This window comes from Mobula hypostoma, chromosome 19 (assembly GCF_963921235.1).
Source record: "Mobula hypostoma chromosome 19, sMobHyp1.1, whole genome shotgun sequence".
Classification (NCBI taxonomy): domain Eukaryota; kingdom Metazoa; phylum Chordata; class Chondrichthyes; order Myliobatiformes; family Myliobatidae; genus Mobula; species Mobula hypostoma.
The window spans coordinates 26158462-26170515 of record NC_086115.1 but is presented as its reverse complement, the minus strand read 5'-3'; the positions used below and the strand labels follow the sequence as shown (position 1 = coordinate 26170515).

At 36.9% G+C, this 12054-nt stretch overlaps 1 protein-coding gene across 9 annotated transcripts in view; it reads right to left on the bottom strand.

The window, feature by feature from the left end:
- Window positions 1-427: 427 nt before the first annotated feature.
- Window positions 428-12054, bottom strand: part of rhobtb1 (Rho related BTB domain containing 1) — an 82758-nt gene continuing 71131 nt past the window's right edge. For 7 of the 9 annotated variants that reach the window (XM_063071564.1, XM_063071565.1, XM_063071563.1 and 4 more), the window contains 4 exons: window positions 10401-10551; window positions 6273-6361; window positions 4028-4133; window positions 428-2324 (listed from right to left, as the gene is read on the bottom strand). In XM_063071564.1, coding sequence (XP_062927634.1) covers window positions 2158-2324; window positions 4028-4133; window positions 6273-6361; window positions 10401-10551 — 513 coding nt within the window. In that variant the 3' untranslated portion in view covers window positions 428-2157. Of the gene's footprint in view, window positions 2325-4027; window positions 4134-5672; window positions 5761-6272; window positions 6362-10400; window positions 10552-12054 lie in introns of those variants that run through there. The other 2 variants (XM_063071568.1, XM_063071569.1) reach the window with 2 other exon arrangements.

Here is a 12054-nt window from a genome sequence, read left to right as displayed (position 1 = left end):
AGCCTATGTATCGTACTAAACCAATGTCTCAGTCCACAGCTTTGATATTTAGACCAGTATGACCTTTGCTCTTGTTTTTGCTTTTTTTTTGCTTGGTACAGCAGCATTTCACGGTGTTGGCAGGGGCCCCGGCCCCACTAAATCCAGCCCTGGTAAAGCAAATGAAGCAGCAGCATTTTACCCAAGGTTAGTGTGCCCTTATGGACACTTCGAACCACAAAGTCGCCATTGTGACCTTCAGCAGTCTGCAGAAGTGGTTTAGTATCCCATGAAATACTCAGTTGGATTAACTGAAGCACCATATAAATCCGCCTCTCAAAAAACCAGGTTTAAGTAAAAGGGCATAATTCAATTTCAGCTGCACAGTCGATGACACCGCATGCAAATTGCTGACATACACTGCCATGCATTACTGGAAGAGCACAAATTTATGTACCACACAATTCTTGCAGATTAAAAGTGTTTTTGTGATTTATTCCCAAAAATATTGAAATTGAAATCACAGTCCAGTACTTAAAAAAAATCGGTGCTACACAATCCAATATCTAGCCAACTTTGTTTTTATACCTATAAGCACAGTTATTGTCTTGTTTTAAGTTTACACTGTTTCTACATGCATTCTTCTTGCCTCTCACTGCAACTGTCCTCCAACTCCATGCCCAGAAATGGGGATGCAGTAGAACCATTTTGAGAAGAAATACACACAGACAATAGGAGACTGCAGTCTTTTGGATACAGCAACTCCACTGAAGCAGCATTTCAATACTGCAATGAAATGGCAACTCAGATAGTATAGTCAAATCTTTGGATTAGGGCCTGATTTCACAGCATGTAGACTCAAGAGGTGAGCCAAGTGAGCTATTGTCAATTTAATAAAACATAATGCACTTATTTCAGATCACAATCTATAGATAAGGAAAACTATTGAACAAACAAAGCTGGCATTATATTATCAGTTTTTTTTTTAAGTTGAGCATTCAGCAATATGATCTAAACACCAATATTCAGTGTGTTGGCAGCATCGTATTAGGCCTGCAATTATTCCAACAAACAAATCAAATAACGTCATTTTATGTATATTGTGAAGTACTTCAGAAGACAGTACATGAACAAATTAATCTTTTCAACTTATGGAATTTACAGAGCAAAAGTAACTTGTGGAATATATTCACTGTATATAGTATGGAAACTACATAAGAAACATTTTAGTTTCTCAATACAAAGTTGTCAATCACCCTACAATTCTACCATGAAACAGTCACAACATTTATTTAATTTATTGATGCAAAATAAGTGAAAGATAATGAGCACAAAGGTCGAAGGCTAAAAGAACTGCAACCAAATGAACCAGCCACTTGGTGTCAGCAGCTGAAATTCACAATAGGTCGATGTTGTATTACATACTGTAATATCATTACACGCAGAAAACTTTTGGCAAAAATGAGGTCAATCAGAACTTTAGTACATTACTTTCCCCACTGCTCAAAACAGACCAACTGAAGCTATTTCTAACATTTCAAAAATTTACTTTAAGTAAATTTATCGTTAAATTAATTCAAGAGTTAAGATTTGGGATATACAGTAACTGTGTAGCAATAATAACTTTCATGATAAAGCAGCATGACTAGAAAGATGCATATAGCAAGAGCAGTAAACTGCTCCAAATTACCTGTGTATGTGTAGGCCCATAAAGACATAAGCCACTTTTCATGGATTAGTTTCTAAGCCCTTCTAAGTATACAAGTTTTCTAAAATCTATATTACGACCATCTCTACTTTGGTTACCACAAAGGTATATAGCCAACACCTGTACAAAAATAATTAAATATTTTATTTCAAATTAAAACCCAATAGTGGTCATTCTTTTCAGAACAAAAGAGTCACTGTTGGCAGTTATCTATATTAAAAGTGTTTAAAACCAATCTATAGGCACCACACGGGGATCAGTTTGCTATAGCAAGCATACTTTTTCAACAAAAGGTTGTGCTTCAAACATAATGACGATTGTTTAAACACACATGGCCAATTATCCCAAGATAGCCTTTCTTTTAATACAGTAAACAAGAATTAAGACAAATACATTGTGTGTTGTTTTAAATCTAGCTAATAATGCACAGGATGTTCTGGTTAATTCCTAGAATTAGTTTCTAAGAGGTTTTAGGCAACAGCAGAATGGTGCCAGAAGCACCATCTGCGTTTTGAGTGATGCTTATGAAGGGCAACCTCATCTCTCTCCCGTTCCTTTTTCACTCGCTGGTAATGGTCTTCTTCTTTAAGGTACCACACAGGCGGCCAACGGTGCTTCTCAAAATACTCTTGGTTCTCTAGCAATGAAAATGATAAAATTACAAACCTAGTTACTTTGCAAATTAAGAACACATTCTGCAGATGCTGGAAATTCAGAGCAAAGCACGCAAAATGCTGGAGGAAATCAGCAGGTCAGGCAGTATCTCAGGAGGGGAATAAACAGATGGCATTTGGGCCGAGACCTTTCATTAGGACTCATGAAGAGTCTCAGCCCAAAATGGTGACTGTTATTCCTCTCCACAAATGCTGCCTGACCTGCTGAGTTCCTCCAGCATTGTGTGTGTGTTGCTCTGTAAATTAATAGTTTCCTTTGTTCTAGAATATTCCAACCAATTTAAAAGGAAATATAACCTCATTTCCAGAAGTTGCGATGTGAAAGCAAACTATAATTAACTACAAAATTGAAGTTTCAGTAATTCTGGACACGGTAATTATTGAAAGTTAAAGCAGCTTGTTAGTCAAAATGTCTGATTTTACTCCACTGGTGAAAGAGCTTGTTGACTTCTGCAATGAAGTTTACACAAAACAATTAAATTTTGTTAATATGACAAAACTGTAGTGTACATTGGATTGTTGATATAAATGCACGTGGACCAACAAGAGAGATCATTTCCAGGGCAACCAGTAAAAGATGCACAAAATAATCCTTTGCAGGTGTTCAACTTCCATGTAATTAAAACTTTCAGTCAAATAAACGAGTTCCGTAGAGAAAGCTACTGCTGCCAGCTTTCCACAAGTAACTTACTGTTTAACAGAAGAAAGTGTAAACAGTAAAAGTGACTCATGCTCTTGTACCACCAGGTTCAAAGATCATTAAACAAATGTTACACCAAGGTAGTAACTGTGCAATGGACTTAGTACATTTATCAGCTATTTGTTTTTAGTAATTTTGTACAACGTTGGAAATACATAGAATATAAATACCCTTATTTAAACAGAAATCTATCAAGCTGTATTTATGTAAACTATCCTTTGGCTGAGTCAGTATTTGGTGGACTAGCTTTAATCCTCCAAAAGTTACTATTAAACCAATAGATAATATAAGGTGCAAGGAAGAGTTCTATAATAACAATTATCATAGCACATGTACATAATTAAAGGACCAGGGGCTGCAGGAAAGGTGTTGAATATCATGAGAGGAAACAAGTCCAATGACGATGGCAATCAGGAGTTTGGAAGGCGGACATAGTGAATACTGTGGAGTATTATGTTGTTCTATGATATCCTGTCACTATACGGCCAATGCGATGTACATTGTACAGATGAGTTTATCTGATTTGCGAAGCTCTGATGCCCACAGTTTATTCATATTGGGGAATAGAAAGTTGATCCAAATTCTGGGGCTCCAAATCAGCACTTTATTTTTTTTTTAAGTAAGGTATAGCAAATACCAGATGCAGAGTAAAGCTCCCCTTGGCTTTGGGCTAACATTGTGCTAATCCAGCCTCAGAAGTTCCACAAGTGTAAATTATTGTCCTTGAATAGTAAGCAGACACCATCTTGGCTCTCATGGTAAGAATTTTGTGTTATAGGTTTTTTCAATTTAATTAATTTTCCAACCATTTTCATGTAAGACTTTTTTGACCATTTAAAACAAAATCCATTAATCTGGGTTGAATTCAAAACCAGGTTTCAGAGGCAGAAGGAAGGAATGCATCATTGTGTCTTTGAAATTTAATATGATACAAGAGTAAACCAGAGCAAATATTTAGTTTCTTACCAGGAGATATTGCCTTTATCTCTTTCCTGAACTTGCAGCAAACACTGTTGTAACTCGTACAGATGTGATGCAAACACCAAGCTGCCAGTTGATGTGCATTATGAAACTACAAGTATAGGGGGTGGAGAAAAAGAGTTTTTAAGATCTGCTATGTGTGTAATATATAGGATAGATACCTATATATAATAGTGTTTCATTAGGTTTGTTAAAAATTAGAAATGTGAAAGGCCTGTAAACTGTTACATACACGAGTTTCCCACGTAAAATGACTACCCTTATTCTGGAAATGTGGAATTAGAATGGTGAGTAGCACCAGCAAGCCCAGCAATTGCGAATGTTAGCAAGCCCGCTTGAAATTTAAAGCAACTCTCATCTCATTTTTCAAAAGGGAAATACAAGTACAATATTCAGGGACCATCTTAAATCTTTACATGCCAACTAATTTATATTTCACATTACTAATTATAGCATTCAATAACTTCATGATCAAGTCTACTTTTAATTGAAGCAACTGGAAGGGCTGTTGCATGATTAGGAAATACCCTAACCCCACACATGGTGTTAAGGTGGGAGGTTTACATGGACAGGTCATGGTGTTAAGAGCGAGAGGTTTACAGCAACACTTCTAGATCATGCCTATGACTAAAATGGAAGTTAAGATTGTGAAGTTGTATGTCTTACATTCTTAGAGGAAAATATTTAACGATGTACACTTAAGGGAACTGCTGTATCTTACTTCCACCGAGCTTTGTGAATTACTTCAACACTACAAAGATTTTGCAATTTAAATAAGAAATTTTGAGCTTATAGTCAAACATATTTCTAATGTTTATGTACATGTGATGCAATAGCCAAATACACTGCTCAAGAACTTGCAATGACATCTTCTACAAAATGTGGACAAACTTTCTAATGAAGCAGAAAATTGGGACTTCTATAAGTTCAATTTAACTCCAAAATAACATAATAGCTGCAAAGAAAACATGAATAATGTCTTCTTAGAGTTAGCACATACAGAATCTGTTCTACACATTTTAGGCATAGTTGTACTACAGACAGAATAAAAACAGGAGTACACCAATGCCAATGCTGTATAATATATAGGCCTTCTGCATGTGTAGAAAACCGCTACCTGCTCTTCTACTTGCTGACTGCTTTTAAAGATCATATACCCAAGAACTCTCATCAGTTACCTCATCATCTGAAGCAATGCAAGGCAAAATTTCACCCTGCACCATTATGGAGTCTCAAATCCAAAAAGTCAAAGTGTGTCCTGGAAAATTAGATAACCCTGACCTGTTAGCAGACAGGCCTTGATTTTCTTCAAAGCTTCCAGTGTGCTATTTTACATTACTCAAGGTAATCAATTGCTCCATAATAAACTGACTTTAGAAAAAACATTGCAGCCCTGCTCATACCTCATACACAGCAGGTCAAATGAATGGAAGTTTGGACGAACTGACAGGATTGTTGTTGACTGTATTTCAATAACACTTAGACTAAGGAAATGGGGAGTGGTGCTACAGTGAAGATTTGGAAAATCTTTCCCTCCACACATACAAGTTCTGCAACACCACAATTTTACAATTTAAATATAAGAAATTTGGATCTCATAGTCAATCATGATTCATGTGTTTATGTATACCTGTGATGTCATGTTTACAACAGTGTCCAAGTATTTTACAGGGGTTTCCCTTGCAAGAGACTGCAGAACTCCTTAAGGATTTCCAAGGCTGATGTCAAAGAAACATGCAATTATTAAAAGGTATTTCATTTATATAGTCTTCACCAACTTTCAGTATCAGAGAATTTTTAACCATTGAAATGTCTTTAAAGATTTGTCACAGTTCTATTATAGGCAACATAGCAGCTAATGTTATGTTCAATATATTCATTACCAAATCATCATCAGAGACATGGGTTGATGAATAAATATTGACTAGTTACCCATATGCCTCCAAATAGATCCAAGGCTCTTTTAACCTGAGGGGCTTTGTTAGAACATCTTACCCAAAAGTCAGAACCTCTAACACTAGAGTACTGTTAGTACTGTACTGCTCTCAATTTCAAATTAAGTTTTGTTTTACTTACATAGATATTTTTGTGTTATCAAATAGGCCTGGAGAGTATTGTTAGACATTTATCTTAAATATTTTCACAGGTTTACATATCACATTCATGAGACATTTTATGACAGCTGTCAGTATAAAGCTTATTAATGTACATCAATATGGAAATGACTTACCTGGGCAAGTTCCAGGTACATTAACACTTCTCCATCAATATCAACAGCTTCCTTTTCAGCTTTTAGCAAATCCTCCACAGCATATTGTTCTGCAAAGGAGGAAATGTGAAACTGTAACAGCAATGGATAATAAAGCACAAGATTGTTCCTAGTAAGACTAGAATGTAATACATTAAATTCATTGTATCAAATTATTCCGAAATGCTCCCATCCAGCACATGGCATTAAGAAAGTCATTTTGTTTTTAAATCTTTTGGGACAAACAGTGGAGGAGTAAAAACAAAATAGAAGCTACCTATAAAGTATGGAATTAAAAAAAAAATCACTGAAACCAGATTACAGCTTTGAATTCTTTCTTCTTCAAGACTGGTGGAAACATTTTAATGCAGCATTTTGAAGTGAAATATGTATTACATGTGTGGAACTAATAATTTTAGCTTGTTGAAAATGTGAAAATGGAAGATTGCCATTGTTTTTAAAAATTCATTACCAGAATTATTTCAATTACATACCAATTTCTTAATGATTCAAAAAGGATGAAACACTTATGAAAAGTCAGGTTTTGAGGCAAAAAATCTGCCTCTACCGACCATTAGACAAAACAGCACTCCAATTACCTACGTCAGTTAAGTAAACAACCCGTGCACACCAGGCAGAGAATTGAGGTATACAGACCATATACAGTCAGGTGTGCAGTTTAAATCAGCATCATGGGCCAAAGGGCCTGTTCTTGCATTGTTCTATTAAGTTGTCTGTTTATGTAAAATTTGGGAAAATAATTTAAACAGGATCGAGGCATCAAGGATTTCAAAGAACAGGCTCACAAATCATCAACTTCTACAGTGGCATGCAAAAGTTTGGGCACCCCAGTCAAAATTTCCGTTACTGTGAATAGCTAAGCGAGTAAAAGATGAACTGATTTCCAAAGGCATAAAGTTAAAGATGACACATTTCTTTAATATTTTTAGCAAGATTACTTTTTTATTTCCATCTTTTACAGTTTCAAAATAACAAAAAAGGAAAAAGGGCCCAAAGCAAAATTTTGGGTACCCTGCATGTACTTAGTAACACCCACTTTGGCAAGTATCACAGCTTGTAAACACTTTCTGTAGCCAGCTAAGAGTCTTTTCAATTCTTGTTTGGGGGATTTTCATCCATTCTTCCTTGCAAAAGGCTTCTAGTTCTGTGAGATTCTTGGGCCGACTTGCATGCACTTCTCTTTTGAGATCTATCCACAGATTTTCGATCGGGGGGACTGTGAGGGCCATAGCAAAACCTTCAGCTTGCTCCTCTTGAGGTAGTTCATTGTGGATTTTGAGGTGTGTTTAGGATCGTTATCCTGTTGTAGAAGCCATCCTCTTTTCATCTTCAGCTTTTTTATAGACGGTATGATGTTTGCTTCCAGACTTTGCTGGTATTTAACTGAATTCATTCTTCCCTCTACCAGTGAAATGTTCCCCATGCCACTGGCTGCAAGCCCAAAGCATGATCGATCCACCCCCGTGCTTAACAGTTGGAAAGGGGTTCTTTTCATGAAATTCTGCACCCTTTTTTTCTCCAAACATACCTTTGCTCATTGCGGCCAAAAAATTCTATTTTAACTTCCTCAGTCCACAGGACTTGTTTCCAAAATGCATCAGGCTTGTTTAGATGTTCCTTTGCAAACTTCTGACGCTGAAATTTGTGGTGAGGACGCAGGAAAAGTTTTCTTCTGATGACTCTTCCATGAAGATCATATTTGTGCAGGTGTCGCTGCACAGTAGAACAGTGCACCACCACTCCAGAGTCTGCTAAATCTTCTTGAAGGTCTTTTGCAGTCAAATGGGGGTTTTGATTTGCCTTTCTAGCAATCCTACGAGCAGCTCTCTCAGAAAGTTTTTTTGGTCTTCCAGACCTCAACTTGACCTCCACCGTTCCTGTTAACTGCCATTTCTTAATTACATTATGAACTGAGGAAACGGCTACCTGAAAACGCTTTGCTATCTTCTTATAGTCTTCTCCTGCTTTGTGGGCATCATTTATTTTAATTTCCAGAGTGCTTGGCAGCTGCTTAGAGGAGTCCATGGTTGCTGATTGTTGAGACAAGGTTTGAGCAGTCAGGGTATTTATAAAGCTTTGAAATTTGCATCACCTGGCCTTTCCTAACGATGACTGTGAACAAGTCATAGCCCTAACAAGCTAATTAAGGTCTGAGACCTTGGTAAAAGTTACCTGAGAGTTCAAATCTCTTGGGGTGCCCAAACTTTTGCTCCTTTCCTTTTTTCCACTCTAAAATTGTACAGAACAAAAATAATACACTAATCTTGCTTAAAATGTTGAAAAGAATGTTTCATCTTTAACTTTATGACTTTTGGAGATCAGTTCATCTTCTACTCACTGAACTATTCATAGTAACAGAAATTTTGACCAGGGGTGCGCAAACTTTTGCATGCCACTGTATTCACATACCTTTAATGTAGTAAATGCACACTGAGAAACTTGACAGGGGCAATATTAAATTAGTCTAAAAGTAACAAAATCATTGGAAAATTATGACCCAAACAAAATAATTCAATATAACAGAAGTTATATTTAACATATTGGATCTTGCTTGTATCATACTGCTACGCTCTGCATACTTGTCTTTACTATAAAGAATCAGGCACTGAAAAACAGAACCATAATAAAAATGTTTGCAAGCTATCAGGAAAGACAAAACAAGCTGAGGATCTTTTTTTTCCCCTTGAAAAAGGCCAAAGTGTCCTGATAAAAATCCTTGAAATAATAAAGGGGTTCAGGTAAGGTAGGTGTAAAGAACATGGTATATTCATGGATAATTTAATAGAGACCATAAATGTGAAAGTCACACAATTCCATGAAGAAACTTACGAGGATTATCTTCAGTGGAAGCACTTCAGATTTTGTTACTTGTGGCCATGGAGTTGTTAAGCAGAAAGTTAATCTTTTAGACAGGATAGAACAAGCATGGAAATGATATTATACTTCTTGTATCCATCGACTAATAGGCATCCGTTAGTCTCGTGAGACCATGGATTTGCACCTTGGAGGGTTTCCAGGGCGCAGGCCTGGGCAAGGTTGTATGGAAGACCGGCAGTTGCCCATGCTACAAGGCTCCCCTCTCCACACCACTGATGATGTCCAAGGGAAGGGCACTAGGGCCAATACAGCTTGGCACCGGTGTCGTCGCAGAGCAATGTGTGGTTAAGTGCCTTGCTCAAGGACACAACACGCTGCCTCAGCCGAAGCTCGAACTAGCGACCTTCAGATCACTAGACCAACGCCTTAACCATTTGGCCACGCGGCAACATCCACCAAGATCATTAATCTTTCAATTGATGGGTTAAATACAAAGTCCACAAGTGAACTTAGCAAGATTCCCAATAGTGCATGGCTGTTCTCAAGCAATGAGCAGACTATAGGTTGATTGTTTGCCTCTTGTTGTAATTCACATCTCAGGTGTTGGTTGCATAGCTATGTTTCAACCATATAGTCTGCTCAATCAACTTGAGTAATATAAATGTTTACAGCCTTTCTGGCACTATTCCTCTCCTGCCCCAGCACGATTTTGCTTATTACCCTAATGTTTGTGTTGACACCAGTGAATAGGTCTGTCCTTAACTTGTGCACGTTACAACTCCTTGTGGGTAATTGTAGCCATAGGTATTGTCATGACAAAATTTCTCTGCAGTAGTATGATCATGCATATTTCACGATACATTAAATGAAAAAGTTGGAGGAGACTAATATGAAGCACAGTTAACATGCCTGTACTACAAATTATGTAATTTGGAAGTATCTACTGACCAATTAGATTTGGCGAATTAGATGTACAGCTGTTGAAAATGGAGATGCAATTTAGAAGCAGTGGCAACACAACATACAAAATTTCAGACCACATAAATGCATCTGGAAAAACACAGTAGTAAGATGTTCTATCCTCCAGTGAACCACTTGCAAATGGAATAAGCTGAATTTAGATCTCTATTTGTTGCATCACTCACTATCAGGACCTGAGCATTTTTGTTGCAGCATTTTACTAAACAAGATAAATTGCTACTTACTTCCCTTTGGGAAAAATTATGTAAAATATGTGTTTTTCTGGTTTAGCGTCCCTTCTTTAATACTGACCTGTCAGAGCCACAAAACGTGGAAGGCACAGCCTGTTTGCCAGGGCAATTAACTCAATTGGATCAAGCTGTGAATTGAATGAGAATTGGCTGGTGTACAGGTACTCCAGAATTGCTTGCATACAAGCCTTGCTTGTACTGGGGAAGTAGACCTGCAAGTGAAGGCAATGTATTATCTTACAAGAACTTGTTCTCAAATGCTAAATGATCTATGTGATTAATAAGTATTATTAAATATTGATATAAATTTGCAGTGTCCAAAATTTGAATTTTATATCACTCCAAATCTGGATGGCTGTGACAGGATACTGTTGTAAATTCATTTTGATCATGAACATTTAGTACTTCATTACATTCACTAACTTTGTTTAATTTGATACAATTACAAAAAACCTGTAGTTGATATGTTTCATTCATGTGTGATAGATTTTGAATGCAGGTAATAAGTGACATTTTTCAGTTAATACAGCATGGAATACTTTGCACTGAGTAGCTCATGCTTGCTAAACACTCCAGAATAACCAAGACTTCTGTTGCAATCTCAGCAAGAAACCACAAAGATACCATTACTCCAACAAATAACCACAGTGGTTCCGAGGGTTAGCCAAACACTTCAAGCTTCCAAAACTTTGTGTGCATTCAGTCTGTAATAACGTTAGAGTAGAGTGTTCTAAACTTTTTGTTTTAACCTTAGTTCATTTAAAATTTATGGATGCTTATACAATTTCATGTTGATGTGATTGTGTCAGTGCACTGCAATTATTAGTATCATTTTGCTGTATTTTTGTTCTAGAGAGTGTCAAAATTTAAATTTAACATTTTTTAATAACATTATGGAATTAAAGATTCAATCTCCACCACCCCTGCCTTTTAAGTGGATTAAAAGCATTTGCAGATTGTTTTGACACTCTGGGAAATTTGACCACATAGTTTCAGGTGGAAGTCACTGATAATTTCCACATAAATTCATAGAATAATATATTACTTATATAATACTTCATCTGGCTTGTAACAGAGAAAAGCAGATCAAATGTATCTTTGGAACGCCTATTGCTGCTAAATCCCAAGATGTTAATGGCACATTGAGCCGAATCCTCCCACTCCTCTGTTGCTAGTCCTCTCCAGCAGATACCATGCTCCATGCCTTTCCACACAATAAACCCTCAGCTTTACTATCACAACTAGGCCTCAGCCATTTAGCCACTGGTCTTCCCAAATTACAACTCAATCCAACAGACCAGGTCTATCACTGGTTAGACCATAATCATTACCCATTCCTAATTGTGGCAAGTACATTTTGAATTACTACTGTTCTTTGGTCACAATTAAGGATGGGTAACAATGTTGGATAGGGAATTCCAGGATTTGGAACCAATGACAATTTAGGATGACAATTATGGCCAAGTCAGGAAACTTAGAGGGGAAAACATAGTTACCTTGAACCTTGTGTTTTTCTTGCTAATAAGCGTTATGGATTTGGTGGTGTTGTCCAGGTAAGAAATGTAACATTATGTAGATGATACACACTGAAGACATGGTGAGCCACTTGTGGAGTGAATGAACATTTTTGATGGTTGATGAGCATTGATTAACTGGGCTGCTTTGTTCTGAATGGTATCCAACTTCCTGAGTGCTGTTACTGTCGAATTTGTCCA